We start from the raw sequence: 27321 nt of genomic DNA on the forward strand, positions 1-27321 counted from the left end.
TTTCAGTGTAACTAATGTTGGGGATTAAAATGGGCTAAAGTAATGATAAAACCAGCTGTTTCCTTAAAATAATAAAATGAAAGAGTTAACCAATATCTTGAAACTTAAATGACACCAAGATACCCACTAGTCCCATTGTTTAGAAGAAATGCCCTGCCCAGATTCTCATTTAAGTGATAAATGTATCTGCCCATCAGTAAAGAACATATCTGAAGACCACAGTCCTCCTTTAAGAGGTGCCACACGTAAAGTAAGGGAGCAAAAGACTGTGATTCAGATGACATGCATTTTACTAACCTTTTTTTCTTTTAAATTTTCTCAAATAGGGTCGGGACTGCAGTGTGCCCATTAATTCTTGCATTCAAAATCCATGTCAGAATGGAGGGACCTGCCACCTCACCGAGGCAAATAAAGATGGATTCAGGTAGTAACACAAAGTTCATTTAAAACAAGATGATAAAATAGTTGTGTTTCTACTCTACATTAATGAAGTATAATGAGTACTTTGTAAAAGCTGCTGCATGTGACAGTTCTGTCTGCCAGACCAAAAATTTAATCTGGTTTCATTGGTGACATATTGTTTCCTCTGAAACAGATCTCCTTATTGTCTCATAATGGGTTATACTCTAAGAGCTATTTTGAGCAGTCTGCCTGATCTGTATTGTGTTATCTGTATGCTAATTTTCCTCAGGGCATATCAAACTCATGCATACCCCTTTTTCTATTTGTAAAATAAGCATCTGTTGCTTGACAACCAGATGCAAAATGTTTTCATACTGCATCTTGTAGGCAAACAGGGTTTAAAGAAACAATTAAAAAACGTGAAGAGATTGCTACATCTTGTTGAACATAATGCCTGCAACACAATAGCCTTTACAGCTGGACATCATGGGTTTCAGTTTTCCCATATAAGAAAGATGTAGCTTAGATCGGGAGACTCCAAGAGAAATCCATAAATTTTTCATGCTTTTAATGGGAGATTTGTGCACCCTGAAGTCCTGTTTTACAGCTATGAAATTACAGATTTCAGGTTTTGGCCACTAGTTGTCATTGAAGTTGCTAGAAACTGTCTTACAAAAAGCCATTTTTCAAATCTTTGATTTCCTCCTCAGTATTTATACTATTTCTTGCTCAAAATATGTGCAAAATTACACCATGATGTTGTTTCAACAGAATGTATGAAAGTCTCATCTCTAAATGCATGTATTCGTTACTCGTGCTGCTGCTGTGTCTTCTCCTATACACTGCTTCCTCTTAGTGACAACTGGAGGAAGACACAGTAATACAAGGTTTATAAATGGGGTAAACAGGAGTCACACCAGTGATTTTTTTTTTATTTTTTTTTTTTTAGTTCCAATTTGCTTTCAGCTGTAATTATGACTGTTCCAGATGTGGTTAACTGTTTGTTAACCAAGTCAGCAAACCCATATCCTCTTATCTCAGAAAATAGACATAGCCAGGTGAAAGACTGAGCGACTGAAAGGACATAGGGGCATCTGGAAATGCACCATCCAGCTCCCCAGCCAAAGGCTCAACACATTTTATTTTTCCAGCAAAGCACTGTGGCTTCTTTCTGATTTCCTAAATCCCTTGGATGGGAATGAGGCACAGAAGAGCTTCCATCTTGCCCTGTAGGTGGGATCAAGGCAACCTTCTTTGAGCAGCTAGGACAAAACTGTGAGCAGAGCAGCACATCGCATGGGTACAGATGCACGTGTAGAGTTGTGTTGGTGCATGGTGGTGGTGGGACAAGGAGATTCTGCAATTCATAGCACAGAAATGGTCACTTCTATTTTGAGAAAACCACTATCCTGCTCTGGTAATCCAATATCCTTCTTTTTGATTCAGATGTTAGCAGCCCCAGCAGGATTTGGAATACAACTGTAGATTCAGTTTTTCTGTTCAGAGGAATAATGGTCTGTTGGTCTTCAGTTCAGATTCCCTTTGGGTCACCCTCCTGTAATACTGGTTAGACAATTTTTAGCAGATTGTTCTATTGCAAAGTTGCATCATATTATGTCACTCAGTACTCATTTTGCAAAATTTATCTGATAGTAAAAATGTGCCAGTAAAGCATTTGATAGGATCTGTAACACTGGAGCAAAAAACTTCAGTTTGTATTTTGGTTCAGATTTTTGTCTAGCTTTTTGTTTCGTGCTATGGTAGAAAGTAAAAGGAATGCTTTGATTGACCCAAAATGAAAGCTGCTTCTGATTTTTTCTCATGAAGTTTCCATTTTCAGGGTCTTTGCTTCTGTTCCAGAAAGACGTAGTTTTCAATGTCCTTGGGAAACAGCAGAAGTGGTTGTGTTGCTTGACATTTGGGGCTTTGTAGGGAAGATTTCTGCTTTTATAGTTATTTATATAGTTTCAGTTGGTCTAATAAAAGACCTATAAAATCATATCTTGTCAAAATCTTGCTTCATAAAATTGAATATTCAGCTTATACACTGCTGTAGTTCCTCACCATGTTTGTAATGCAGTCAGCCCACTAAAGCATCCTTGGCCTCCTGCTGCTCTGAAGAGCAGAGCGTGGGGCTTGGGCATGTCTTAGAGAAGGTGTGAAGTGGGGATGAAACAGTGAAGGGGAAAAAAAAAAGCATTTTGAGATTTTATTTTTTTTTTTTTTTCTTCTTTTGTTGGGAAATCTCCTCTCCAGTGGATGGCAGCAGCTGGAGTTACATGCGTATAAATTGTGTTCATCAAGATGGGAAAATGTTGCCTTAGATTATAGGCTGTGAGGAAGTGGATGTCAAAAACATTTTCATGAGAGGCCTTCTTGGATTTTTCTGTTGTGTGGCCTGTAAAAGAAATTATATATTCTGTATATTCTCTTCCCTAGGGAAATATATTCATACACAAGCTCTGCTGCCAAACTTGTCAAATCTTTACTCTTTTAAAAAGGAAACTTAAGCCAAAACTCCCTGCCTATGAAATGCCAAGGAGTTTAACTCTCAAGTTTCTGTAGTTTTAGACAAGAAAATTACCTTTTAAATAATGCAAAGGTGGTGATGTTCACCAGGCAAGGACAGGAAATTCGTCGTTAGGACTGAGATTCCAGCCCAACTCACCCGCTGTGTCCGGGACCTGCCAGGGTTCCAGCAGCAGGGCACTGAGTCGCTCCGGCTGCTGCAGGATTGGGTCCTGCTGGGGCAACCAAAGGGCACAGGTTCAGCTGGAGTTCTTCAGTCTTTCTTGGCACTTTGTATTCTTGCACTTTTTAAAATCTGCAGTATTTTCTTTTTAATATTTTTCTTTTAAGATAGGGTCTTTTCCTGCATTAAAGATTAATTAAGTGGCACTGGGTGAGTCAGAGGATTAGAAACATGAAGTTCTTCCTCTCTTTACATTGCTCATTCTAATCTAATCTGTGTCTGCTGTGACAAAAGGTTGCCAAAAAAAGGTGCTTATTTGAGACCGATAAAACAAGATGGTCAATCAGACATGTCACACTCATTTAGCATGCCTGAAACTGAGACTTTGATGTAGGAGGCAGAGCTGTCAGCTCTGCCTTGGAGTTAGCTGCAGGCAGCCAGCTTATCTTTGCTAGCCTACGGTGTTGGGAAACAGCCTCTGCACTATTTTAACTTTTCTCCACGTATAAAGATCTCCATTGTACAGAGCATTTTCTTTAGTGTTTTCCCCAAACTTTAAGTTCCTTCATAAATGTAAAACCCTGGAACAGATTAACTGCCCAGTGGTAATTCTACCTAGTTCAAGAACTGTTGTGCTTCCAGGCTACTCTGTTGGCATGCAGATCTAGATAGGTTCTTTAGTAAGAAACTATAATATTCTTGAAAGAATTTACCATCTGTATTTAAAAGGTTTTTTGGTTTTTGTGTGTGTGTGTGTGTGTGCATTTTGTTATGTTTTTAAGCATGATACACTGTGTGTATGCCTCTTTTAATAAATAGATTCATGACAGTTTGGAAAAACATTGAATAGAGTTAACTTAAGAAACTGTCAACATACTGCAGCTCCAAAAGTTTACTCCCCAAAGAGTTGTCATTAATAGATTAATTGATTTCACCTTCAAGAGAATAATCATGATGTGAGATTTTATTTATTTGTTTTTAGGGGAGCACAACACTAAAACAAAATCCCTAAAAAAAAATCCCTAAAAAATCCCTAAACTGGATGGGAATTGGATCTTTATGAGGTTAGATCACAGATCACATTCTTTCTTCCATAGCTCCATTGTTTCCAAGGTCCAAATGAAAAGCTGTCTCACAGTGCCTCACTATTTAGTCAGCACACAGTTTTCATCATTGTCTCTGGAATTAATTTTCTCTCTTGGTCAGCTGGAACTCGAGTTTGATGACCTCCCAGTCACTCTGCAAACTTCATTTTTCTTCTAAACTTTTTCTGGGAAAATACATACAAACAGTCCCAAACTGCAGCTATTTCAACATATGGTTCAATCCAGGTCCCAAACTGTGTGTTTTATCATTTAATTTCAGTCCTCATATTTGGCACATTTGAATGCAAATCAAAATAAAGAATCGTACGTAAGCAATAATGTAAGGACTCTCTATAATAATTCAGGACCAGTAGCCAAATGTCATCAATTATGCTGACATCTCCTTCAGTATGGAATGTGTCCTAATACTAAGCAATTGTATGTTAACAGTTCCATATGCATTATTACTAATGGTAACTATTGAGTTGAATCATTTCTGTGATAGTATTTAATAATGTCATTTTTAATTGCATACATGCAAGCTATCCTAATCTTTTTGTGGAAGGAAAGTGGTGTTATATTCACATAAAAATAAAAAACACAAAGCCGCTCTTGTTGCTTTCCTTTAAATGGAGAGAAGAAATTGTGCTCCCAAACCAAGACCTTGGATGCCAACTTGCAGCCTGGAGCATATTTTTATAGCTGAGTTACAGGCCCCTGAAAATGGGGTGTTGTAATCAAAAAGGGTGACATGATGAATGTGCCACTGTATTTAGTTAGATGTCTTTACCCCTTCCCCTACAGTCTTGCTGCCACAAAAGATGCTGTGCCAGCTTTTCTTTCTTATCTGCCTTCTGTAGTCCTCAGCATCACTGCAGGGTCAGCAAGGAGATATTTTATTAGCAATAGTGAGATAGAGATTAGAAAAGAAAATATTTATTTGCTTCTTACATCCTGAATTGGATTGATTTGAGCAGTTTGGGTTTGGTTATTCATGGTGAGGAGTTTCTAACTCTCGTGACCTGTGAACGGTCAGCACAGGACTGAAGGAGAATAACTGTTGGCATGTGACCTGTGTGCCTGTCCTCTTTCCCTCTAAGAGGTCTTACTGTTGTGGTTGCTCAAGGCATGTTCCCTACCCTTTTTACTTCCTTTTTGTTATTCCCCGTGTTTCTGAGGTTGCCCAGAATCTGGCCTCATCCTCAGGGTCCAGCCTGCCATCTGCCACATGAGAAGTGCAGCACTTCTACCATTGCTTCCCAGGAGTCTGTGCTCTCTTCTGGGTGTGTGGCACACATGTGGAAGAAAAGCAAATGAAATGCTGAGTACAACCAGCTCAGTAGTGGTGCAGGTTTCCTGTACGGATTCTGAAGGCCTCCCATTTGTCCTGGGCATTCCCCAGCTCAACTCTATGCAGCTCACAGCAGGATAACTGCCCCATGTCCATTTATCCATCCAAGCTGAAAAAGTACCCTGCAGTTGTCTCTGCACTGGAAACTCTCCTGGTTTCAGGAAGCAGTGGCTGGCAATTAGTGTGACTGCTCTGGTGCTTTCTGTCTTTCATCCTCATCAATCAGCAGTGTTTAACATTTGTTCAGTGCCTTTTCTGCCACCAGAACTTGCATGGGAGAGGAAATGAACAGCTGAGTGAATGTGTAGTTTGGACTGGGACTTGAAGCAACCCTTCCGTTCTGCATACATGCTTTCTGTGACTAGCGAACAGCAATACTGACACTTCAGATATCACTGCTGGCTTCCTAGAAGCTACTGAAATGGCTGCAGCACTTAACACATGTTTTTAGACCCTCTTTTAGGAAACTGTGGCCACTATCTCTTCATCACTTACAGTTTAAAATACAAATGTTCTCTTAGCAACCATAACTTTTAGGTCTGGGGAGGAAACTGAGACTGAAAAAAAAATTAAATTCTTCAAGCACTTAGTTTCTTACACTCACTCTAGGGACCATACAACACAGTTTTGTGAGATAAAATATTTAGTGCAATTATTCCTCAATAGTGTCCACATCCTCACAGAACCGTTAGTAGCTCTGCCATTGTTTGTCTGTGTTTAGCTTTAGTTAAATCATCTAGGCATCATCAATTCTTCTACAAATAGATGTTGGAGGAGCTGTGGAAGTACTGAAACCTTATTGCACTCATAAAAGCAACCATTCCCAAACATTTCTTTTTTGGATAAATGACAAAGTGGTAATGAGAAGAAAATGTTCATGTCTGTAAATTCAGTTCAAGATGTTCTCCTTTAAAGAAGGAAAGCCATCTTAAAGCTGACACGTTGCCCTGTGAACATGTGGTCCTCAATAAGAAAGTATCCACATACTCACAAAGTCATTAGCAGAGAAGCCAAGGAGTTGAATACTGTGATGAGTGTTCACCCTCCTGCCTTGCAGCCGCTTCCTTCAGTTCTAGGGTTATCAACAAAGAAAGCAATGGGAAACACAACAAAGGCCATATATTGCTGATGCTTTTATGTCTCATGTAAATAATTACATGACCCCACGAACCATGAGATTTTATCCTTCACCAAACACATAGGGTTAAAGTGTTATGTGCTTCACAGCAGAAGTGAATTTGGCTCCAGTAACTCTCTTGTATGTATTTTAATTTCATTTTCTTTCCCACAACCTCCTGCCCCTTCTGATCCATGCTAACTTTTATTAATTTTTGTCTTTCTCCCAAGCTGTTCTTGCGTCCTTGGCTATGAGGGGGAGAGGTGTGAAATAAACCCAGATGACTGCGAAGATAATGACTGTGAGAATAACTCTACTTGTGTGGATGGGATCAACAATTATGTCTGTCTCTGTCCTCCTAATTACACAGGTAAGAAAGGTCCACAATTAAAGAACAGGAATCCATGAGGAGTCTCTGCATGCTGAAGGGGAAGGGTCTAATTGTGTTTACTTTGTCATAAATGCATAATTAAAAACAAAAAATTAGTCCCATTTCTAAGTTCCCTGTATGTCTTACTGATGAATGACTGGAAAGGTATCAGTTCTACCAATATTCAACACTTTTGCATTCACAAACACAACCACTTTTCTGAGTCAAATTGCTGATTCTTCATTGTAAAATATGCTCAAAAACGCTGAAGTTTTAAGTGTCCGTGAAATGTTTATTTCTTCATATGCATTCACTACATTTCAAAAATATTCCCAGTACTGAACTGAGTCTGATACACATCTGATATAAATCTTGAAAAACTGAAATAGCTCCAGTTTAAATTATGGTCGTTTTTTGGGCAAAGCTTTCACCGGAGATCTCAAAGGCATATATTAAATAAGTTGAGCCTGATAATTTGCTATTTAATTTCATTATCTCCATTTCACAAGCGGAGAACAAAGACTAAGAAACTGCAGGTTCAGTTGTATTTTTAAGAGCGCTCCTGTGGCAGTTAGCCCAGTTCAGCAGATGTGCAGTCACTTGCTAAGCCCACGGTGACAGAAGTTGGTAACTGAGTTAGAAATGGAATGACTATTTCCAGTGCCCACGTTGCATTTCAGAGAAGTTCCTTCCTAAAACTTCTGCAAGGCCAGAAACCTTCCTAACTGCAGTCTAAAAATGCTTTTTCTCAAATCGTTACTGAATTATACTATTGACTCATTCAAACAGTTAGCACAACCTTCCTGGCTCAGCATGGAGCAGTGAGGAAACACCTGCAATAGTTCCTACTTCCATCCTTTGAAATGGCTTTATTACCTTCTAAGCATGGAGAAGTAATGAAGGGCTTCTTGTATACAGGAATATATTGCATGTCAAGGGATTTAATGAGGATCAAGCTTGAGTGTCTGGGTGAGGTGGAGTAGGGGAAAGCTTCTAGAATTTCAAACTTAAAATACTTTTGTGGCTGATACAAAGGAGGCCCATGTAAATCTTTAGCTGAGAAAAGTCTTATGACTTGAATGTACATTTATTGGAGTTCTAAAATGATTTTTCTGCCAAAAACTGGAAAACTTCAACTTAGCAGAGTAAAGAGTTTTGCCTGTAAGCATGTTGAGCCAATTGTGCTTGCTTGTGCACTATTCATGTGAGCTATTCTTGGGTGGTTTCAAACAAAATTCTATACAAGGAGGCAGAGCCTTTACATTTACAAGAGGAAATATATTTGCCAAGCCAAGAAAAGATATATCTAGTAAGGAACTAAATCCACTATATATGCAAATGCTATTTCCTTTTCACTGGCTTATTGCAGATTATTTTGGTTATTGCAGAGAAGAAAGGCAGGAAAGAACTAGATTGGGATTTCTTCTTAAATAGCAATCTGGCTACAGGCCAGAGAATTCACATGATACTTAAGAATCAGTTTTGAAATGTTTTGAGTCAACTTCCATCTTATTTTTTTACCTGCATATTGTCTGTGCTTGTTTGGGGGAGTTTGTCAAATACTTGTGTGTTGTAACACTTCATGCTAGATCCCAGCCTTGCATGTACTACATGCCCAATTGTATATACCACACAGTAATGATTTGCTGTTAGAGTACAGGCAATAGCTTTGACTGCAGTTGAAACAGACTTAGTGAAGAAGAGCAGGAAATATTTCTGGAAAAATGTCATATAGATAGTGAAGTGAAGAAAGGCTGCAGAAATGGGAGGGTAGCTTAAGTTAGAAATCTGAAGAGTTTACGTGTTTCTTTAAAAGGAAGAGTTTAGTGAACTGTGAATTGCCAATTAAGAATTGCCTTAACCTGCTTCACCTCGTTTTTGGAGATGGATATTCCATCCAGCCTGACCAGTTACCTGGAAGGACTCACTGCAGTGCAGCTGGCTGGGCTGAAATATCCCTCTGAGATATGCTTGGCCCTGTCTGAGCAGAAAGGCATAAAGTAGCTGCAAGAACACAAACCGTCAGCCAAACAAATGTTACATACATGCCAAGGAATTTGAGCCATGATTTTGAGGGTTCCGTAAGAGTTGAATCCAAACACAAGAAATTGAACATCATTTGAAGTTGCTTGATTGAATGAACAGCAGCTATGGAAACTGTGGAAGTAAACAGGCAAGTCATGAAGAAGCACTTTAAAAGGGAGAGTGTGCATGACCTGTAAAGAGAAGGATCCATAAGCATAGAGTTTGACTGGAGTCTCCTATGAGATCCGGGGCATCTCTGTGAATATTCTCCTCAAATAAACTGTGGTGTAATGATACAAGACCTGAAGATAGTAAGGTAGTATCTTTAAAATGAAAATAATCATAATAAATAAATAGGTGCTGACAACTTTAATATTGTGTTTGAATATACTGAGAATGGTGAATGCTAACATTTCAAGATTGAGTGTGGTTTCACTGGGGGAGTCAGGAATACTTATTGCTGCTCTCATAACTCTGCGTTCAGCTCTCTGCATCCCTCTCGGGTGCTGACTCTGCTAACCATACTTTATGTGCTTCAGAGCTGCCAAGTGTATGGATTTTATCTGTATGTATGTGAACAAATAAAGATGGAGGATACTTTCAAAGGCAAAAGTAGCTTTTGTGCAAAGTAGTTTGGGGTATAATGGTATAATGGACTCACAGTGCCATGCTTTGCCAACAGGGGCAGTGATACCCATAGCTAGGGTGAAACCAGTAGGACAGGAAAACACAGGCAGGTATCTCTTTTTGTTGTGACCAACATTCACTAGGGACAAGCTGAGAGATGAGGAGGAGGATTAGAAATGATGCTTAAAAACCATTGGGAGGTTAAGAATAGGTCTTCAAGTTCTCAAGAAAAGTCATATTTGTCTTAAGAGAGTAGGCAGAGCAAGATTTTTCATACTTTACAAACGCCTATGTTGAAAACAGAAATTTCTGTAAAAGGTTGAGTGGCTGGATTTGGTGGCTGAACAAATCCAGACCATACGGTTTTATCCAAGAAATGTTGATTCTAAGTACAACATGGAAACCAGATTAGTTTAATACAAATTAAGTTAAGAATAGTCTAAATTATACTGGAGTTCAGACAAGGTGTTTCTGTTGTGATGTTTTCAGTAGCCTTCAGGCTGGTTGCTATAGATGCTCAGCTATTTCAGATTCTTCTTTTCTTGACTGTACAGAGAGGCAACGTCTTAATCCCTCATCACTCTTTTGTCTTGGGTGCTATAATACTTCGAAGACAATAATCATACTACACTAAATACTGGAAGAATAAATGCATTTTGTAATGTAAAGAATGGTGTGAGTACCTGGAGGAAGAAGATCCAAGAGCACGTTTGTTGTTCTCTAAGAACTGTTTTGCAATCTCCCCTGATTTGTTTGATTAATGTGTAAATCTTAATAGTAAATCTCATGTTCCTATGTGAAAAACAAATTAAAAATGCATGTGTTGGAGATGTTGGCTATTGACAGTATCCACGGTTTGGTTTTTTCCATACCTTAGTATTTTTGTGCTTTATCTCCTGTCTTTCAAGTTTGACTTGTTATAGCCTTTTTAGGAAAAAATATCCCAAATACTGATGCATACATTTTTCTTTCATTGGTTTTAATAATGAAAGCCAGAAATCTTTCTTCAATTAATAGTTTTTTGCAATGTTTTCCTTTAAAATTCTTTGACAATTTTTTCCCCACACAAAGTAGGTTGCAGATAAAAAAAAACAACCGATTTGGTAAGTGACTGCTGAAGGAAAGAATTTCCCACACTCCAGCCCCATTTCACTTTTATTTAATTTTTTTTTTCTTTAAGTGCAGTAACCTTCTTCCTAGTTTCTTTCCATCTAATCATTAATACAACATGCAAATACAAATGGATTGTATGAAATAGGAAAGCATAAGTCAAAGAGAACAAAATAGAGAGGGGAAAGTAGGCAGATAGCTGATTGCCATGCAAAGAAAGATTCTATGGCAGAAAAGGAGACTTGATTCTCCTTTATCAAACCTTTACTTGAACTACAAGTTTCCCTCACTGTTCTTCAACATTTTCCATGTTTGTTGTGTGCATTTATATAACTGAACCAACACTCACACTGCGTAGCAGAGTACTAACTGCCTTTGCCTGCCATTTGATAGGTTGTTTTTTCTTTGCCCAACTTCTTACTTTATTTCTGAAGCTAAATTAAAAACATGTATTTCCTCCAGGATAATCATAGCCCTAGTCTAGCCAGCTCTAAAGCTTGAGCACTTTATCAACTGTTTTACAACCTGGTCTGACCATTTGTTGGACTTACAGTTTTGTAGTCTTTCCTCTCCAAAAATGAAAATATATAGGAACATTAGAAGAGGAAGCTATGAATTAGTAACCCCAATCTTTTCTTTTTTGAGTTTTTCTAATATTTGTCCAATTCCATCATCTTACTGCTCTCTTAAATCTTCATCATTCTCTCGATCTCTTAACTTCCTTATCTTTATCTGAATCTGTAGCTTTACCATGCCCTATCTCTAGCTAATATCAACACGATCTCCCTAGCTTTTTGTTTTAGCAATGTAGACAAAATTGATACCATTTTTCCCCTTCCATTCCCATTTTCTTTTCTTTTTCATCCCAGACAATCTTGAGAGACTTCACTGATTTGTTTGTAGCTATAGATCAAATATATAGTTTTATACCTCCAAAAAGAGATCCTTTCTTCACTCTCACTATTGTCCGTGCTCTCACTTGAAGAAGTATTCCAACCTACATAAAGGACTGTCTATACCAAACATATACTGTGTAATTTGAGTTAGTTTATGCTTTATTTGCTACTTCACTTTGTCTTATTTGTGATTGCTGTGACTTCTGCTTCTTCCTGTCTGCCTGAGGCAGAAATACGTAGGTTTCATAAAATAAATAAATCAGTAAATATATCCATTTTTGCTAAGAATCCTAAAAAGCCTCAGCTAATGGCTTCACCTCTTTGTTCTGAAACCTAACAAAAAATAAAAAATCAGTGGCTTTTTATACTGAGAATGAGTTGGGTTTTTTTTTCCTGAAATCCACAGCATCCCATGGAGAGGATGAAAAAAGCAAGTTTTAAAATAGTTTGTTTCCCTGGGAAAAAAATGCAAGTAGTTTGTATCACAGGGAAAAAAAAAACTCAAAAGCAAAGCTAAAAACTATTTCTGGATTTATGTGTTTGGAAGACAAGACTAAGATGTATTTTACCTTAGGGGACCTTGCGGTGTGCTGTGGTAGATGGTATCTGAGATTTTTGCAGCTATGCTACTTTTAGACAGAACACTATTTGCTGTTAGTGATTATGGTCTCTTTTTCTGGCGTATCTGATTGTGGTCATGTTGCACAGCCAAAGCCGAGCACTTAGTGAAGCCAAATGACTCTGAAAGAAAGAAGTTCTGTGGGTGACTTGTGGCTGACACTCATTGCTGGAGCTCTCCAGCTTGTTCCCCTTAGCTTAGCATTGTGAGGTTGATTGGAAACAATCCTTGAGATGGGCATCAGTGGAAGCTGAACTGTGCTAAAGTGAAACCTTGTGCTGTAGGTTGGTTTTGCCCCTTGCGTGTTTTTAAGTATGCGTTGGACATAGGAGCAGGAAGTGTTTAGATAGCATGGTTCAGCCTTGTGGTTCTGCGGGGACCTAGGCTGTCTGATAAATACTTGAACAAGCATCTAACAATTGGTCTCTTAAAATTTTGGAACTTCAGCCATATTTCCTTGAGACAAACAAAATTATGGTCAAAGTTTGGTGCATTTTTTTCGGAATTCTGCCTTACATGGAAGTTTCTCAGCTGTAGTTACTTGGCAGTTGTAAAGTGTGTTTTTCTGTGCAAAAAAAATGAAAGAGCGCCTACATTTCCCACATGTATAACCATAAAGGAGAAGACCTGGAAGATCTGGAATTTCTCCCTCCTTGGAGGTATTCAAAAGCCATCTGACATTGTCCTGAATAGGTGGCCCCATGTGAGCAAGGGGTTAGACCAGATGAATCTAGAGGTCCCTTTCAGCCTCAGCTACTCTGTGTTTCCTAGCTTTGTTCAAAAGCGTACACCTACTTCAAGTGTCGCCTTCTTAAAAGAGAACCATGTCACTGTTATCAGACTGAACTCCCTTGTACTGTGACTGAAGAGTACAGAGCAGTGCTGCAGCCTCCACAATTCCTGCAGCACTCAGCTCCAGGATTTCTGCTGGTCAGATTCCATTTTGTAAAATGTCATATTTCATGTTTTAGGATGTAGATACACTGGAGGATTTCTTTGTTCATCAGGACCTTTGTATATCTCTTAAGAAAATGTAATTTCAGCTTCCCGTATATTCAGTTATCCATATACTTAGCTACTGCTGTCTTAATGGATTGATGCAGTGATTACCCACAAATGGGAGTCATGATTCATGAAATCCAGTTTGTGAAGAAATACATAAGAGGATTAGAAGTTAACCATGAGCCTACAACTGACCTGCTTTCCTGCAGCTGCTGCATACTGTGCAGTTACTGCAGCTGGCAGGTAGCCGGGGCGTTCAGCACTCCGATGCTGAGAAGGTGGCTATGTTAGCATTGCCAGTAGAAAATAAGGAAATCTTTCTGCATGTAAAGTATTTTTCAAAGACCTCTGCATTTAAAAATCTATTCTGAAGGATCGTATTCTTCATCATCTTCTTTCATCATCTTCATCTTCTTGTAAGACTTTTAGAGTTTGGATTAGAACTTTCAGGAAAAAAAGTGTGACTTCAGCATCTCTGTAACTTAACACTGATTAGTTAGAGGAGGACATGATTAACTGGAGAAAGTATTGTTAGTTCTCTAGCCAGGCCTTGCTATTTAATCAGTTATCGCCTTGTTTTATCTTGAGAGGCAATTGCTCCTCAGTTCTGATCAACAAGCCAATTTCTTGGGACATTGAATGTTGAGGCTAACTTGTAGCTACTGCTTAATAGGCCAAAACTTCATATGTGAACACTCAGAAATGAGTTTTCAAAGCATTAGTACAGAATAAAAAGCATAAATACGCTGTTAGTTTTTTGCCAGCTAAGTATTTTGGGCAGCGTTCATCAAGCCAGAGCAAGCTGCATTCATTATCCATACGGAGAATTCTGTTATAGTGGATTTCAGGTAATTTATTTTGTGTTTAACACAGTATTGGTGTTTAACATGGCAGCGGAGTGCATTTGCTACTGCTGGATTTTGACAGCATTTCTCTTTTCCTCATTGCAAGTTTAAACAGTTTGGAAGTAAAAAATCCGATTTTTATTTTCTAAGATGAGCCTCAAATCTTTTTCATCAAATATCAACAACATTCCTGACTTAGTTATTTTCTTGGCAGTGTCTCTACTAGTTTATTGGAGGGACATCCTGTGTCTGGTCCACCCAACCATTTTTAGGTTCTCTGTTCTCTTGAAATTTCCACTTGGCACTGACTTCTTTTTAATAACTAAAAAGAGAGAAAGGGAATAGAAAAATGCAAGAAAACATTTCTTCCGATATAAGTTATTAGATATCAAATGAGTAATCTCTTATGAGAATAACAGTTCAATGTTTTTTATTACCAGTAAAGGGAAGAGTTCTATTTCAATTCACCTGGCAAAGTTCAGAAAATTGCAACATACTATTTAACCACTCAAATACATATCATCTCACTGCACAAGCTGGAAAAGTTTGCTTTGCGGATAAAGGCCAGGTTTTCTCCATCATTTCATCACTGCAAGTTCTTTCCTTTTCTTGAGAAATATTGTGAAATTCTCGACAATATTTTTGCTTTTACTCCTCTTGGCCCACCATAAGGTTTTCTCAAATGACAGTGAGAGTATTTTCTAAGTTGCTTGATTGATTTCTTGAGTATCAAGAATGACAGAACAAAGGATAATCCAGCTGATGTGGGAAACAAAAGAAGATCATAGAGCTCATCAGTTGCAAATTGGTGGATTAGATGCTCTTTTCAGAACTGTAGTTTTACTTAAATACTACTTCCATCCAAATCTCTCTTTTAGTCATTAAGGAGAATAGTGTAACTTGGATCCTAGTTTTAAAAGTCTGATGTGGCATGAAATGAATAACTCTCTTGACATCTCAGAATGGAAAAAAAAAAAAAAAAAAGAAAGATGATTATTAAACTGTGTGTTAAAGTCTTCTTTATTGCTCTATTGTTGCCTTGGCTTCGTTCTGAGACATGTGGAAGGCTGCAGAAAAGCCTAAGCGTGTTTCTTGGCAGTTCTTCATAAGCAGTAAGCCCTGTGAAAAGTGAATATGGAAAGCCCCATGAAATTCTGGATTTTGCTGAAAAAATAAGAGCAGGGAAATGCTGCATGAGATAATAAATGTTTTGTTGTGGCTTTTTAAAAAGCAGTGAGCAGTGCTGGTGAAGGATACATGAGAAGTAGTTTCAAAGGGGCAAAGTACCTTTTCTGTTATACGAGGGGGTCATTTTTTTTTCATTTTTTTTAAAGCCCAGAGTGACAGCAGTAGGAGATCCACCTGTCAGTGCTCCTCCTGTCAGTACTATTTGGTTCTAATCTGAAAGTTGCATGTTTGTGGCAGATCACACTACTTTCTTCATCCGTTCAGATTGGAGGTCTGCTTTGAGGAGACAGAGAACAGAAGAAGATGGAAAGATTTACCACATTTAGGAAAGGATTATACTGAAGTTTCTGATGTTTTAGCATTGTCAAATATCTTCCACAAATAGAATTAATGCTGCTAGAATTTTGCCCGTGATTATTGTCCAGTTCACTTTCAGATTCACATAGCTATGCAGTGAGAAACTTGGACTAGATCTTTAATTTTTTCACAGAGGAACAGTCCTGTATGACACCAACAAAGGGAGTGGATCAGATTTTTCCTCTGATGCTGGCATTGAAGTGGCCAGTGAATATCGCACTCTCAGGTCTGATGGCAGATTTTTTGGCCCAGTTATTTTCTGAGCAAACGAAATAGAAGAATGTTTTTGTGTAGCTGGTGCCTTGGATTTTGCTTTCAGAAAGTGCTTTATTTCCTTGGCATGTTTTTTGCAACATCTAGTGAACTTTGTTGGAGTCTGAAATAATGTATCTAGAATTCTCTTCCTGAGATGATGCTGCTCTCCTTGCAAGGCATTCCCAAGTGAGCTCCTTAATGAGTGATAGATGGGAAAAATAACAGGAAGAGTCCTTAAACTTTCCAAGTTTTGCTGATAAATTTTTTGGATGCGGTGTTTGGTACCAAGCCTGGAATTCTCCTAAATTGTGATAGTGGAGCCTTCAGAATGACACAGTGAGTCATAATATTTGACATTTGGGGAGATTTTTACTGGATCTCTAAGCACTTGTCAAGATTGTTGAGAAGAATACTTTAAGAAGAATTATTATTTCCTTCGAGAGTTTATGAAACAGTTCTTTTTTTTAAAAAAAAAAAGCCCATTTCCTCTTCTTCAAAGCAAAAAGAGAAATAGAAATGTGAAAAGTCTGTACTGAAGATTTTCAGCAAAAAGATGGTTGAAGGCATCTGTCCACACTGTATTCAGTTAATAAATGGTCTTCAGAAAATATTTGCTGCTTTAGATCATTGCATTCTTTTAATGTCACCAGCCAGTTACACTTCATTCATGTTTATTTTCGCATAAGATTTGCAGTGCACTGCTAAGGGACGTGAGATATACCAAGAAGACAAACTGGCAATTCTCCAGACATTGCAGCAAGTTCTGACCAGCTCATGTTCATGTCTGCCCAAAGGCAGAGGCAGTCTGCCTCTTTGGCTCTTAATATCTGGGAGAGCTTGTGGGCTGTGAGTTTTGGGATTGCTAAGTAAACAGGCCTATCTCCAGTCCTTCTGCCTCAAAAATGTGTTAATGACTGTCCTCAATGGAGGCAACGTTCCTATCGGTAAGAACTGAACATCCCTAGTTGCTTTTGAGGAGTAACAAAGTACAGTGGCAAACCTCAAGTCCAGGGAATGAACTGTTTCCCTGGTTCCCATGGACTCACAGTATTCGATCTTATTGGCACGTCCCTTCCCTGAGCTGAATGCATTGATGACATTTGCTCAAGTTTTGTCCACAACTGTTAAAAGACTTGATAGCATTTAATAAGCAGTGGTTTCTTGGGATTCCGGGGCTCCAAATGGAATGGAAAGTTTGCACAAATAACAAACTCTGCCTACTGAGGATTGCCATGTTATGCTTCTCCAGTGTTGCCCAGCCCAACACAGTAAAAGTCATGGGGGTACATATGGCACATGAATGCAGTGGTTACATTGGTAGTCGCCCCTTCTGCCTTCAGGGCCTGCATTCCTGCTCCCTTTGTTCATTTTTGCTTGACAACTCTCAAAAGCAGATATATGTTCCTTGTTTTAAATTAAATTTCATTCTTCTTCCATTCTCATATGAAGAGCCAAATGAAGTCTTGTGTACCAACGTTGTAGTGTTGTAGTGTACAGAGGCTGGATATGTGGGAGAAATAGCTTGAAAGGGGGGAGCTGAGGATGTTAACAGCTTAACTCATATCTGCCACCACCAGAGTCCTTCTCAAAATTATACTCCCAGTTATCCCTGCCAGATCACAAGACTGATAAAAGGTGGTTCTGATTTGCATTTTCCATCTAATTTTTATATATGTGGTTCCCTTGGGTTGTATTTTCATGTATTTCTCTACAGCCACTACATTTAGAAATGCAACTATTATTGAAAATGGAGATTATTCTAAGACAAATAGACCTGCAGCTTCATGACAGTACTGCTGAAACGTTGCCAGCTCACCAATGCCACTCATGGTACCTTTTTTCCCACACTATCCACATGACCCGTTACCCATACAATGACATGTATCATGTATAGGCACGCAAAATATGCATAACCTTGAAACCCTGCAGATGTGGTCTTCTGATATAGCTGCATGGGGGACTTTGGGACTGTAGTTTTAAGGGTTTCCGTGTTGAGAGTACCTGACCTTTGCTTCTCCTAAAAGGCTTTGGGAGATGAGGGGCATGTTTCTGTTGGTTTCTTGGGAAGCCAAACATTTCTGTAGTCTTTGGCTGGATCTCAAATCCTGGGATACTGAAGTGTGACCTAATGATTTAGGACTGAGAGAAGGGGGTGTTTAAATAAACTATCTATTTTTGAGCATTCTATTAATTATTAAAATTTAAACAAATCCAGAGAGGTGCCTGGCATGTAACACACAATACCTAGAAACAGCTGAGCTGAGCTTACATGTGTTGGTTTTTTTTTTCTAAAAAGACATCATCTCCTGTGAGCACAATAGAGCTAGTGCTTTTCTTATAAATAGTGAATGTTTTATAATTATGTGCAGTCGTAAAGCTGGTTCCTATTATTGAGAGTCACAGAGGTTTGGGGGAGGGTTTGTGAGTTATCTTTCTTTTCTAGAATGATGCCTCATCGGCCTCTTTGGCAGCGTAGTGACTGTGGCTTGTATGCTTTGGTGTGAAAATGTCACAGTCTAATGAGTAACTTCGTTCTTGTGTCACTTTCTTCCTTTGATGCAAGAGGTCAAGAACTGACCATTCAGTCATTAGCCTGTCTCCAAGTGGGGTTTTCATGTCAGTGCTTTTTATACCAATCTTTCAGATTTGTATGATATAATCAGTACAGTCATTGTAGGTCAAAAGAACCCAGTTTAATGAAGTCTCATAGGATCTCACATGCAGTGTTGTCACTCCCTGCTGAACTACTGAGCTGTCTCCATTTAGGGAGATCTGCCATCACTGAACATCGTGATTGAAGCTCTTCAGGATTGTCCAAATTGTGTTACAGCTTTATTGCTTTTCTTTTGCCGTAGGTGAACTGTGCGATGAGGTAATTAACCACTGCATTCCTGAGCTAAATCCATGCCAGCATGAGTCCAAATGTGTTCCACTTGACAAAGGATCCAGGTGAGCATGTGTACACTTTGGTCAGCACACACTGGGTAGATCTGTTGGCTTTGAGTATTGGGAATGATACTGACTGCTTCACTGTTTTAAATGATAGTGAAACACCTGGCGATTTGTGGTTTGAGCTGTTTCGGGAGGTACATGGTAGCACCATTCATCATTTCTCTGAAGAGAGAATTTCAGAACAATGTAGCAAATAGCTAGACTTTTCAGTTGTCTGTCTCTGTATGAAAGCTTGTGGAGGAAAGATTTTTGAATTAAAACAGTGAGAAAGGAGAACAAATTCAAGAGGCCTTAGTGCAGCTGTGAGCTGTGTTCTGCACTTTCCTCTAAGGCTGTTTTCACAGTCACAGTGCTGTCCCAGAGACTCTCCATTTCCCTCCGGGAGGGAAGGCTGGAGTTTTGGTGAGGGACGCCTTCACCTAGCACACCCTATATGTCTGGGGAGGGGCAGTAGTGCTCTTTGGGCTTCCTGGTAACCTGCAGCTTTGGTCAGACTAAGCCCTGCGAAGCTGGGCTGTCAGAATAATGGACACTAAGACAAACAGAGCATTTCAGAATAGGTAAAAGAAAGTGAAAAAAAAATTCAGTGGTGCTGACTGTCTGAAAGGAAGCTGAATCTGTGCTAGACAGTCAGTCTGTACAGCTCAAGCCTTGCTTTCAGATGAAAAGTATCCAGATAGAAATGGTTCCAACTCTCAGGGAAGATGGAACTGTCAAATGATTAGGACAGTTCCTGAAATGATACACAGAGACTGGAAGAGTTGATGTGTGCTGATACACAGATAGTCTGTAGCATTTTTTCTTCCCTACCTAGCTAATGCAGAGTAGCTAAAGCGTGTTAAGGGTAAAGGCTTTTAACTCAGATTTCCTTCTATCATTGGATATATGTAAGGATGGAAATAATTGTGATCCTGAATGGTTTACCCTTATTGGAAGTATTTTTGTGCTTGCCACTCAAATGCTTTGAGGAAATAAGATACTTTTGCTTGCTTGCTCGCTAAAGAAGTGTCCTTCACAGCAGGGCTCTTAACTTTTGGGAGAAGCCTAAATAATCATGCCCATAAATATTTTCTACTACTGTTTGTTGTGTTTTTCTTCCCACTGTTGTTGAGTTATTCTTCCTACTGTTCAGGGAATGCTAAACAAAATTTCTTTGCTTGTTTGGTCCCATTTTGCTTTCTCACAAGCCAGACTTGAAAAGCAAGGGAGCCTTTCCAGCCTTGCAAGCAGATTTATCCCAGTGTTGCTTTTTTTTTGCATGCCTTAGTTGCACCAAACCATTCAGAAATAGCTGAGAACACTCAGCAGCTGTTGCGGCAATGTGTGGCTGCTGTTGGGTCTCATTCAAAACAACAAGCTCTGTTCCTGTGCTGTCACTGATTCCTTGAGCAGTTTGATCCCCTGACCCATGATGTGCAATATATTTAGTGTGTAATGGGGCAGCGTGAAAGTGCATGCAGTATGAGTCAGGCTCATGCGTCAGTCCTGTGCTCTGCTGACAGGGCAGGAAGGTTAATGGTGGGTTCAGCTTGTCCCTGAGCATCCAGTGGGCAGTCTGTGCCCTGGGCATGCAGTGGCACACACCAGTGAAGGATGTCACAGCAGCGGAGACTCCAGGCTGCCTGTCTGTCCTCTGTTCAGCTCTAGTCAGCCTGCAAGTCTACAGAGGGAGGGAAAGATGATAAAGAGAGAAAAAATAGGAAGCCAAGTTATATATTCATATGGGAAGGAAAATTCCATTGTGGCCTTGCAATAGAAGCTATGAGTCATCACTTTAATACAGTAGACATTGAGAGCATGCAGATGCAAATCCCCCTGGATAGGCCAACATTTTGAACACCACAAGACGTGTTTTTAGGCTCTCGGATACTGGGAATGTTGCCATCACTGCAAGGCTGTAGCAGAAAACAGGTTTTCAGTTGTTCTGATGTCGGATGGTCACTGAGAAAGAAATGAGATAAATGGGCTAATCATGTAGGTTGCCCTCTTAGCAGGACTTCAGCATGAACACTTATTTGCCTTCATCTTTACTGCATCATACTTTTACTGATGCACAGACACTTGCTAGTGCTGTGTGGGAGAGGGGTGGCACCGCGTTGTCATCGTTCTCTGAGGACAAGACTTTGAGTTCCTAGAAGGATGCTGGGTGAGGTGCTCCATGGCTGCTTCTCACTGCCAGATGCTATGCATGCATTTTTGGTAGCTTCAGCCCAGATGTAGCACCCTAAGGGCTCAGAGATGATGGACCCAAAAGAGATGTCATGTTTCTAAAGGAAAAGCCAGGTTTGGAAGCAAACTGGTCTATTCCAGTGTGTTCAGCTGCACAAAACTCTTTGCTTTTTAAGCTAAGATTGTAGGTGGATTTCCTCACTTCCAGCCTTCACATATTTACTGTGCTGTTACCAGAGAGGAGGAGGAGCTTTCTGTATGCCAGATGAAAAAAAAAAAAAAAAAAAAAAAACACAAAACATTTAACACAATGAAAAGACTTCAAAAAAATAACTTTAAGAAAGGAGCATGTTTTTCCATTCACTATAGAGATGATGGAGCATGGTATAAATATACTTTATTTTTCTAAAGCTTGGAATTATTACCTGACAACTTAAAATGCTGATTTAATGCAGCCCTGCAGAGAAAAGTGGTGGTTCTGTCATTACTGAGATAGCCAATACACATCATAAAATTGATGCATGGCAGCCCTGAATAAGGCATTGCACATCGTTCATTATTACATCACTTTATATTAGGACTGCAGGGATCAATAAAAAGCAACAGGATTAAATGCTGCCAATTCACCCCCTTCCACCCAAAGTCTTTTGATTGACATTGTTTGCTTGCAGGTGTGACTGAAATTGCCAAAAAGTGCTGCATACTTCTTATAGTTTGGAGAAATCACACTTTTAACTTTTTCCTCTGTACTGTCATCTCCTTTATGTTAATCACAGTATTCTCTGAGCCACCAAGGTGCAAAAAGGCAATTCAGACAAACAGAGCTGGAACATCAACCATCCTGTGTCTGCAGAGGGTCGTGGTGGGGGCCCTTCCCAGAGGAAGGATGGAAAAGGAAAGGCTGTACATCTACATAGCTTTACCTTTCTATAGCCCACGGGTTAACAGGCTCTGCCTTCTTTTGTCATTTTTTAGCCAGTCATTGTGAGCAAAATGGAGTCTGGGGGTCACATTCTTCTCAGTGCTGGAGCTGTGGCAGCTGTTCATCAGTCATTGCCCCACACAGAGATAACTCACTGCCTTGCCTGGGTGAGCTGGGGAGTGGCTGGCAGCCAGAACACACCACTCAGAACCAACTTCCACACAATTACTGTTGCCTGGAAAGGGGAAGTATCTTTTTCCTTGACAGCTCACAGGTGCCCAGTTCCTCTGAAGAGGTTTCCCACAAGGAGCTTCCACCTGTAGCCACGCTACCAGGCTGCCAGCAGGCAGGAGGAGCAGAAAGGCAGCAGAACAGATCAGTGGCACAGTGTATCTCTGCTGATGCCACCTCCCTTGACTTTATGATTTATGTGAGCTCTTCCAGCTCACAGTGACAAACTCACAGATCTAAACAAGGGGCTCTGGCAAGAGCACAGACCTCTTTTTTTTATTGCTGAAGTGCAGCTCTTCCCTTGTTTTGGTTTAAGTGATATGCCTTTTGTTTTCCAGATGTGCAGCAGAATCCAGCTGGGGGTAGTGAAATGTGCTTTGTGAACTAAAACGTGTTCATGACTAAACATTGTCTGCACCACAGACTCAAAAAGAGGCTGTTCAGCTATCCCAAAAAGTCTGTTGCAACTCAGAGACTTTGAGATGCATTTCTTATTGTCAGGTTGTAAATATCTGTGAGGCTTATAACAAAAATAGTGACATGACCTTCATATAACAAACCTGATCTAAAAGGTAATGCTTTTGAGAATGGCATTGCCCCACAAGGGGCAGGTGTGTGCCTGGTCTGAGTGTCCCCATTGTAAAGAGGACACTTCAGAGGTAACTTTCACCAGCTGAAGCAACGTTTACATCCATGCAGATGGATGACAGACAGGTGGAGAGCTCACAACTGATGGTCTTTTTCTTTGCATTTACTGAGCTTTATGGTTTGCTTGCAGATTGCTTCCATTTGGGAAGTGGAAGCTTACTACACTCTATGTAGTTGCACAGAGCCAATCTCAAACAGCAGTGTGGAAACAGGCAAAATTGTTTTGCACTCACATCGTCGGAGACATCAGAGCAACTGCCCTTGCAGAATATAGAGTCTGTAAGGTTAGGGGAATTGTTGCCATCTTTAACACCATAGGGAGACCACTATCCCATCACCCTTCTCCCCAGACTTGGCTGAGAAAAAAACAGTAGTATGGTATTTCTTTGCTTGGCTGGAACATAAGCAGATTGCAGAACCTCAGATGCAGACAGATGGGAGGCACCTGAGCGTTTCTGATGGCAGGAGTTGTGCTTGATGCTTCCAGGAATAATAGCTAACACCTTTCTGTCTCAAATCAGATTGGTGCTCTGTTGCCTGTGTGTGCTGCTGTTGTGAATGTTGAAACAAGCTATTAACAGCAATCTTCTTGTATTGCAGATGCGAATGCTTGCCTGGTTACAGTGGCAAACACTGTGAAATAGATGATGATGACTGTGTGGGCCATAAGTGTCGCCATGGAGCTGTCTGCGTAGATGCAGTCAATGGCTACACCTGCGTCTGTCCTCAGGGCTTCAGGTACGTGAGAGGCACCTCCTCCTCCACGCTGTCTTCTGTACATGGTTTTGAGGCGCTTTCTTTAATTGCCTTCATCCTCAGAGCTAATCAGCCTCTACATTTGGTATTGATGTGTCATTCCTGTGTGAATAGATAGCCCGGTGCTTCCTGTCTTGTAGCTGAAATAGATCTTAAAGAGTTAACTGAATAGGCAGCATTTGCTTCACAAACAGCAGTTTGCCTTTTGTGCAGTGCTGTGTCAATTTGCCTGCCTGCCTGTCCCAGCCTTTCCTGGTAAAGCAGTAGGTAATGCAATCACATAAATGATATGGAGATAAGTTTTGCACATGTGAGAGAGAGCAAAGGATAATAAAATTATATATATGAACCCTCAGACCAGGCTGGGAGAAAATAAGATTCTGAAGATGTTGTGCCAGTATCTCTGTGCCTGCTGGAGGACAGGCTCAGTACGATTTGGGCTGTAAATTTCCAGTCTCTGACAGCTGCCAATAAATCTGACTCCTGGAAATCTCACTGTCTGTCAAAGATAAGTGTGCTGCTCCAAATGGATTCACTAATCACGTTGCCTGAGGCTGGATACTGGTTTCCTTCCAGCTAAACTTTTCCTGTGTTTGAAATACACACATGAGACAAAGAGGAATACCTGAAAAGATCAGTCTTGACAAAGTCGAAATTACGTGAACACTTATAAATCCTTTATTCTGCCTTGTATCTGCAACTGTCCTCATTCTTCTTGCTTTCATCCTCTCTGGGTGTTTTTTCCTTTATTAACAAACATTTTTATTGCAAAGTAGACAGACTTTTCTGAATAGGTACTGATATATAACATGCTGTCAGCCCATCGTTACATAGAATCAGAATATTATATATAGGATACCAGAAATCCTCTTAATTTCAAGTTCATATCTTTTCAGTACGTTTCATCTGCTTTGATGGCCTTGGGGATCTTGCAAGTTGGTGACTGGCTAGGATAACAAAAGGAATAACAAGTGGAATTGCAAATGTTCAGTGTTATCTAATTGTTAAGAGAGCTGAGAAATGTGATTGCTAAACTGTATCAGGAGTCAAAGGTAGCTCATTCCTGTCATCAGATAGCAGTTACTGGAGACCTCTGCTGCAGGTGCCCTGGCATGTCAATTCTAGGCAGTGATCAACAAGAGGTGTTTGGATTTTTGGGGTGTAAGACACTATCACAGTGTTTGATAGAGGTGTGTTAAGTCAGGACACAAATTAGCTGAACAGTAGGGATAGGTGGGAGTCTGGTCTGGGTCATTCCTGCATCCCAGGTGGCTCTTCTGGCAGCTTGGGTTGGCTGTTGTCACAGCAGGGACTTCAGGGACAGAATCTGGAGCAACCCAACTCTCTCACATAAGGAGCTTTCATTCCACTGAAGTACTTCAAGAAGCAGCAACATCTTTCTCCACAAAGCTTCTAAACTCTTCTACTAGCTTAGACAGTGCTTCTTAGCCCAGGGTAGACTTGTGTGAGAAAGGTAACCCCACTGCCTTGCAACTGCAGAGCCAGGAATGACTCTGGTGGTGTCGTGTTTGCTTTCCTTTTGTGACACCCCTCCATGGCATCTCTCTAAATTTCATGTGCAAGACACAGGGGAGTTGAGGGTGTTTTATGAAGAAAGCGTCACAGTGGGCAATAACAGAATCTGTCTGTCAAGGCAGAGAACGAGCTGGAGCCCCTAGAGTTCCCATGCAGAACAGTTCCTGTTCTTGTTTGATTTCATGTTTAAAATTCTGCTAGCAAAATATGATCTGCTCATTATTCTTCCCATGACTCTGGCCTTTTGTGCTTTGAAGGCCTGCTGCTCTGAAAGGGTTTCTGATGTTTTTTTCCTTTCAAGATTGCAATTGCAAAGCTGGTGATTGACAGAGTTCAGACTTTGGATGGTGTAGGGTTATAGACTTGGCTGTTCACAATGTGCCTGAGGTGCTGTGCTGTGCAGCAAGGAGATAACTGCAACACCACAAGTGTTGGTGAGGAGAGAACACAGGAAGATGGTCTGCAGAAGGGAACTAGGAGACCTGTGGTTATGATGAATAAAGTTGGTTGGCTAAACTTCAAGAGTCATTTCCCAGCAGTGAGCTTACACAGTGACCTCCTCCCAGTTATCTGGAGCTTATGCTATTGTCGTAAATGCATAGACCTCCAGCGATTTTATGGTTGTTGCTATGCTGTACATCAAAGCCACTTGCAGATTGTTAAAAACTTAACATCCTCATACAGCTGAACAAATGGCACTCTCTGGTAATCCTTAGCAGTGGAGCGCCTCATATGCACAGTTACACACCTCCAATTACAGCCCCAAAAGCAGGAGCACCAACATGCACACACCTGCTTTTCCATTTTGGCATTTGCTATTCACTGTTCATTTGTAGCTATGCCCCATACCTTATCACTCAGCAACCTTTTGCAATTATATAATACATTTTCTTCCTGCAAAGTTTTCTGTTTTCTGTACAATTTGTTTACCTCCCACAGATGAAAACATGTTCAAGAATTTGTGAACCCATTGGTTAAAAGCTGACTTATCAAAGCTTCCCTCTAGCAATCGGCCTTGCAGTAGTGCTGTCCTGATAAATGTTGCAGTGGTAGGGAATCACACGTTAATGCTGCTGAGCTTGATATAGAGAACTGTTCCTCCATTGTGTAAATGCTCCTGAGTTCCCCACTGGGACAGTTTGCTGCAAGAAACTCAACTGTGATTATTTAAATAAAAGAGATGGTACTGGGCAGGGGGGAGCTGGCCAAGCTATGCCAGCAAAACTGTGCTCCACATTCCTCTGCTACAGAAATAAGTCATATTAATGATTTATAAAACTATTTTTAATATTTAAAATAGAAAAGGCCTTGACAGACACTTGTTCACTTGTTGCAAATGTAATGTCTGGATCCCAGCAGCAGGACAGCCACACTTGTGGAGCCACCCGCTGAAAGGGTTTCAGGGCAAGGAAAGGCTGCAGAAGAGCTGTATGGGAAGTCTGGGAAATCTTTCAGAGCAGCACCGAGCACAGACACGCTGGCTTCTTGCAACATTTGCTTTCTGTTAGCGGGGGCTGTTGTGGGCTGCATGTATTTTTCATTATTATTATTTTTAACTTCCATGAAATCAGAGTTATAAACACTGTCTTTCCTTCTGCTTTCTAGTTGTCTCTCACAGACAAAACAAAGTGATTGGTGTTAGGCAGAGCAAACCTAATGGGCTGGCTTAGCAGGGCTCCTTTCAGCTAGTCGTCTGTAGAACAAATTACACTTGACATCAGGTCAGTGGTGGCAGTCATCTGTGGGGTCAGCCCTTGTTTGTTCCCATTGTCAGACCTCTGACATGTTGGCCATCTCATTGCAAAGCTCTGTGCTGGGGAGGGAGATCACGCACTTAATGAAACCAGGCTTCAGGCAGGGAAGTGCTCCACTCAGCCCACCTGCGTGCCTGGCTGGCAATGTGGATGGAGCGCTGATGCTCTAAGCACAATGATCATCAGCTCTCGCTGGGTCTGGCTGCCAGGCTGGTAGGCAACCACTGTTGTAAGTAGCTTAAATTGGCAGGAATTGCTTTCTGCCTATCTGTCTTCTCCTGAGGTTGTTGCTGTTTTTTCACGTTCCCTTATTTTCTTGGAAAGGGGGATCTAAGCCACATCTTGGTGGGTCGTGCCACACCCTGCAGCACAGTGCTGCCCTCCAGGAGCAGGAGGCCTGTGGGGCTCTGCC

The 27321-nt window shown here is 40.4% G+C and overlaps 1 protein-coding gene across 5 annotated transcripts in view; it reads left to right on the forward strand.

The window, feature by feature from the left end:
* The window catches only part of SLIT3 (slit guidance ligand 3), a 484215-nt gene that overhangs the window by 431412 nt on the left and 25482 nt on the right, over nucleotides 1-27321 (forward strand). For all 5 annotated transcript variants that reach the window (XM_085236326.1, XM_085236325.1, XM_085236329.1 and 2 more), the window contains 4 exons: nucleotides 327-424; nucleotides 6878-7017; nucleotides 18797-18890; nucleotides 23464-23601. In XM_085236326.1, the coding sequence (XP_085092452.1) occupies nucleotides 327-424; nucleotides 6878-7017; nucleotides 18797-18890; nucleotides 23464-23601 (470 nt within the window). The remainder of the gene's footprint in view (nucleotides 1-326; nucleotides 425-6877; nucleotides 7018-18796; nucleotides 18891-23463; nucleotides 23602-27321) is intronic.

This window comes from Meleagris gallopavo, chromosome 15 (genome assembly GCF_905368555.1).
Source record: "Meleagris gallopavo chromosome 15, MGAL_WU_HG_1.1, whole genome shotgun sequence".
NCBI lineage: Eukaryota > Metazoa > Chordata > Aves > Galliformes > Phasianidae > Meleagris > Meleagris gallopavo.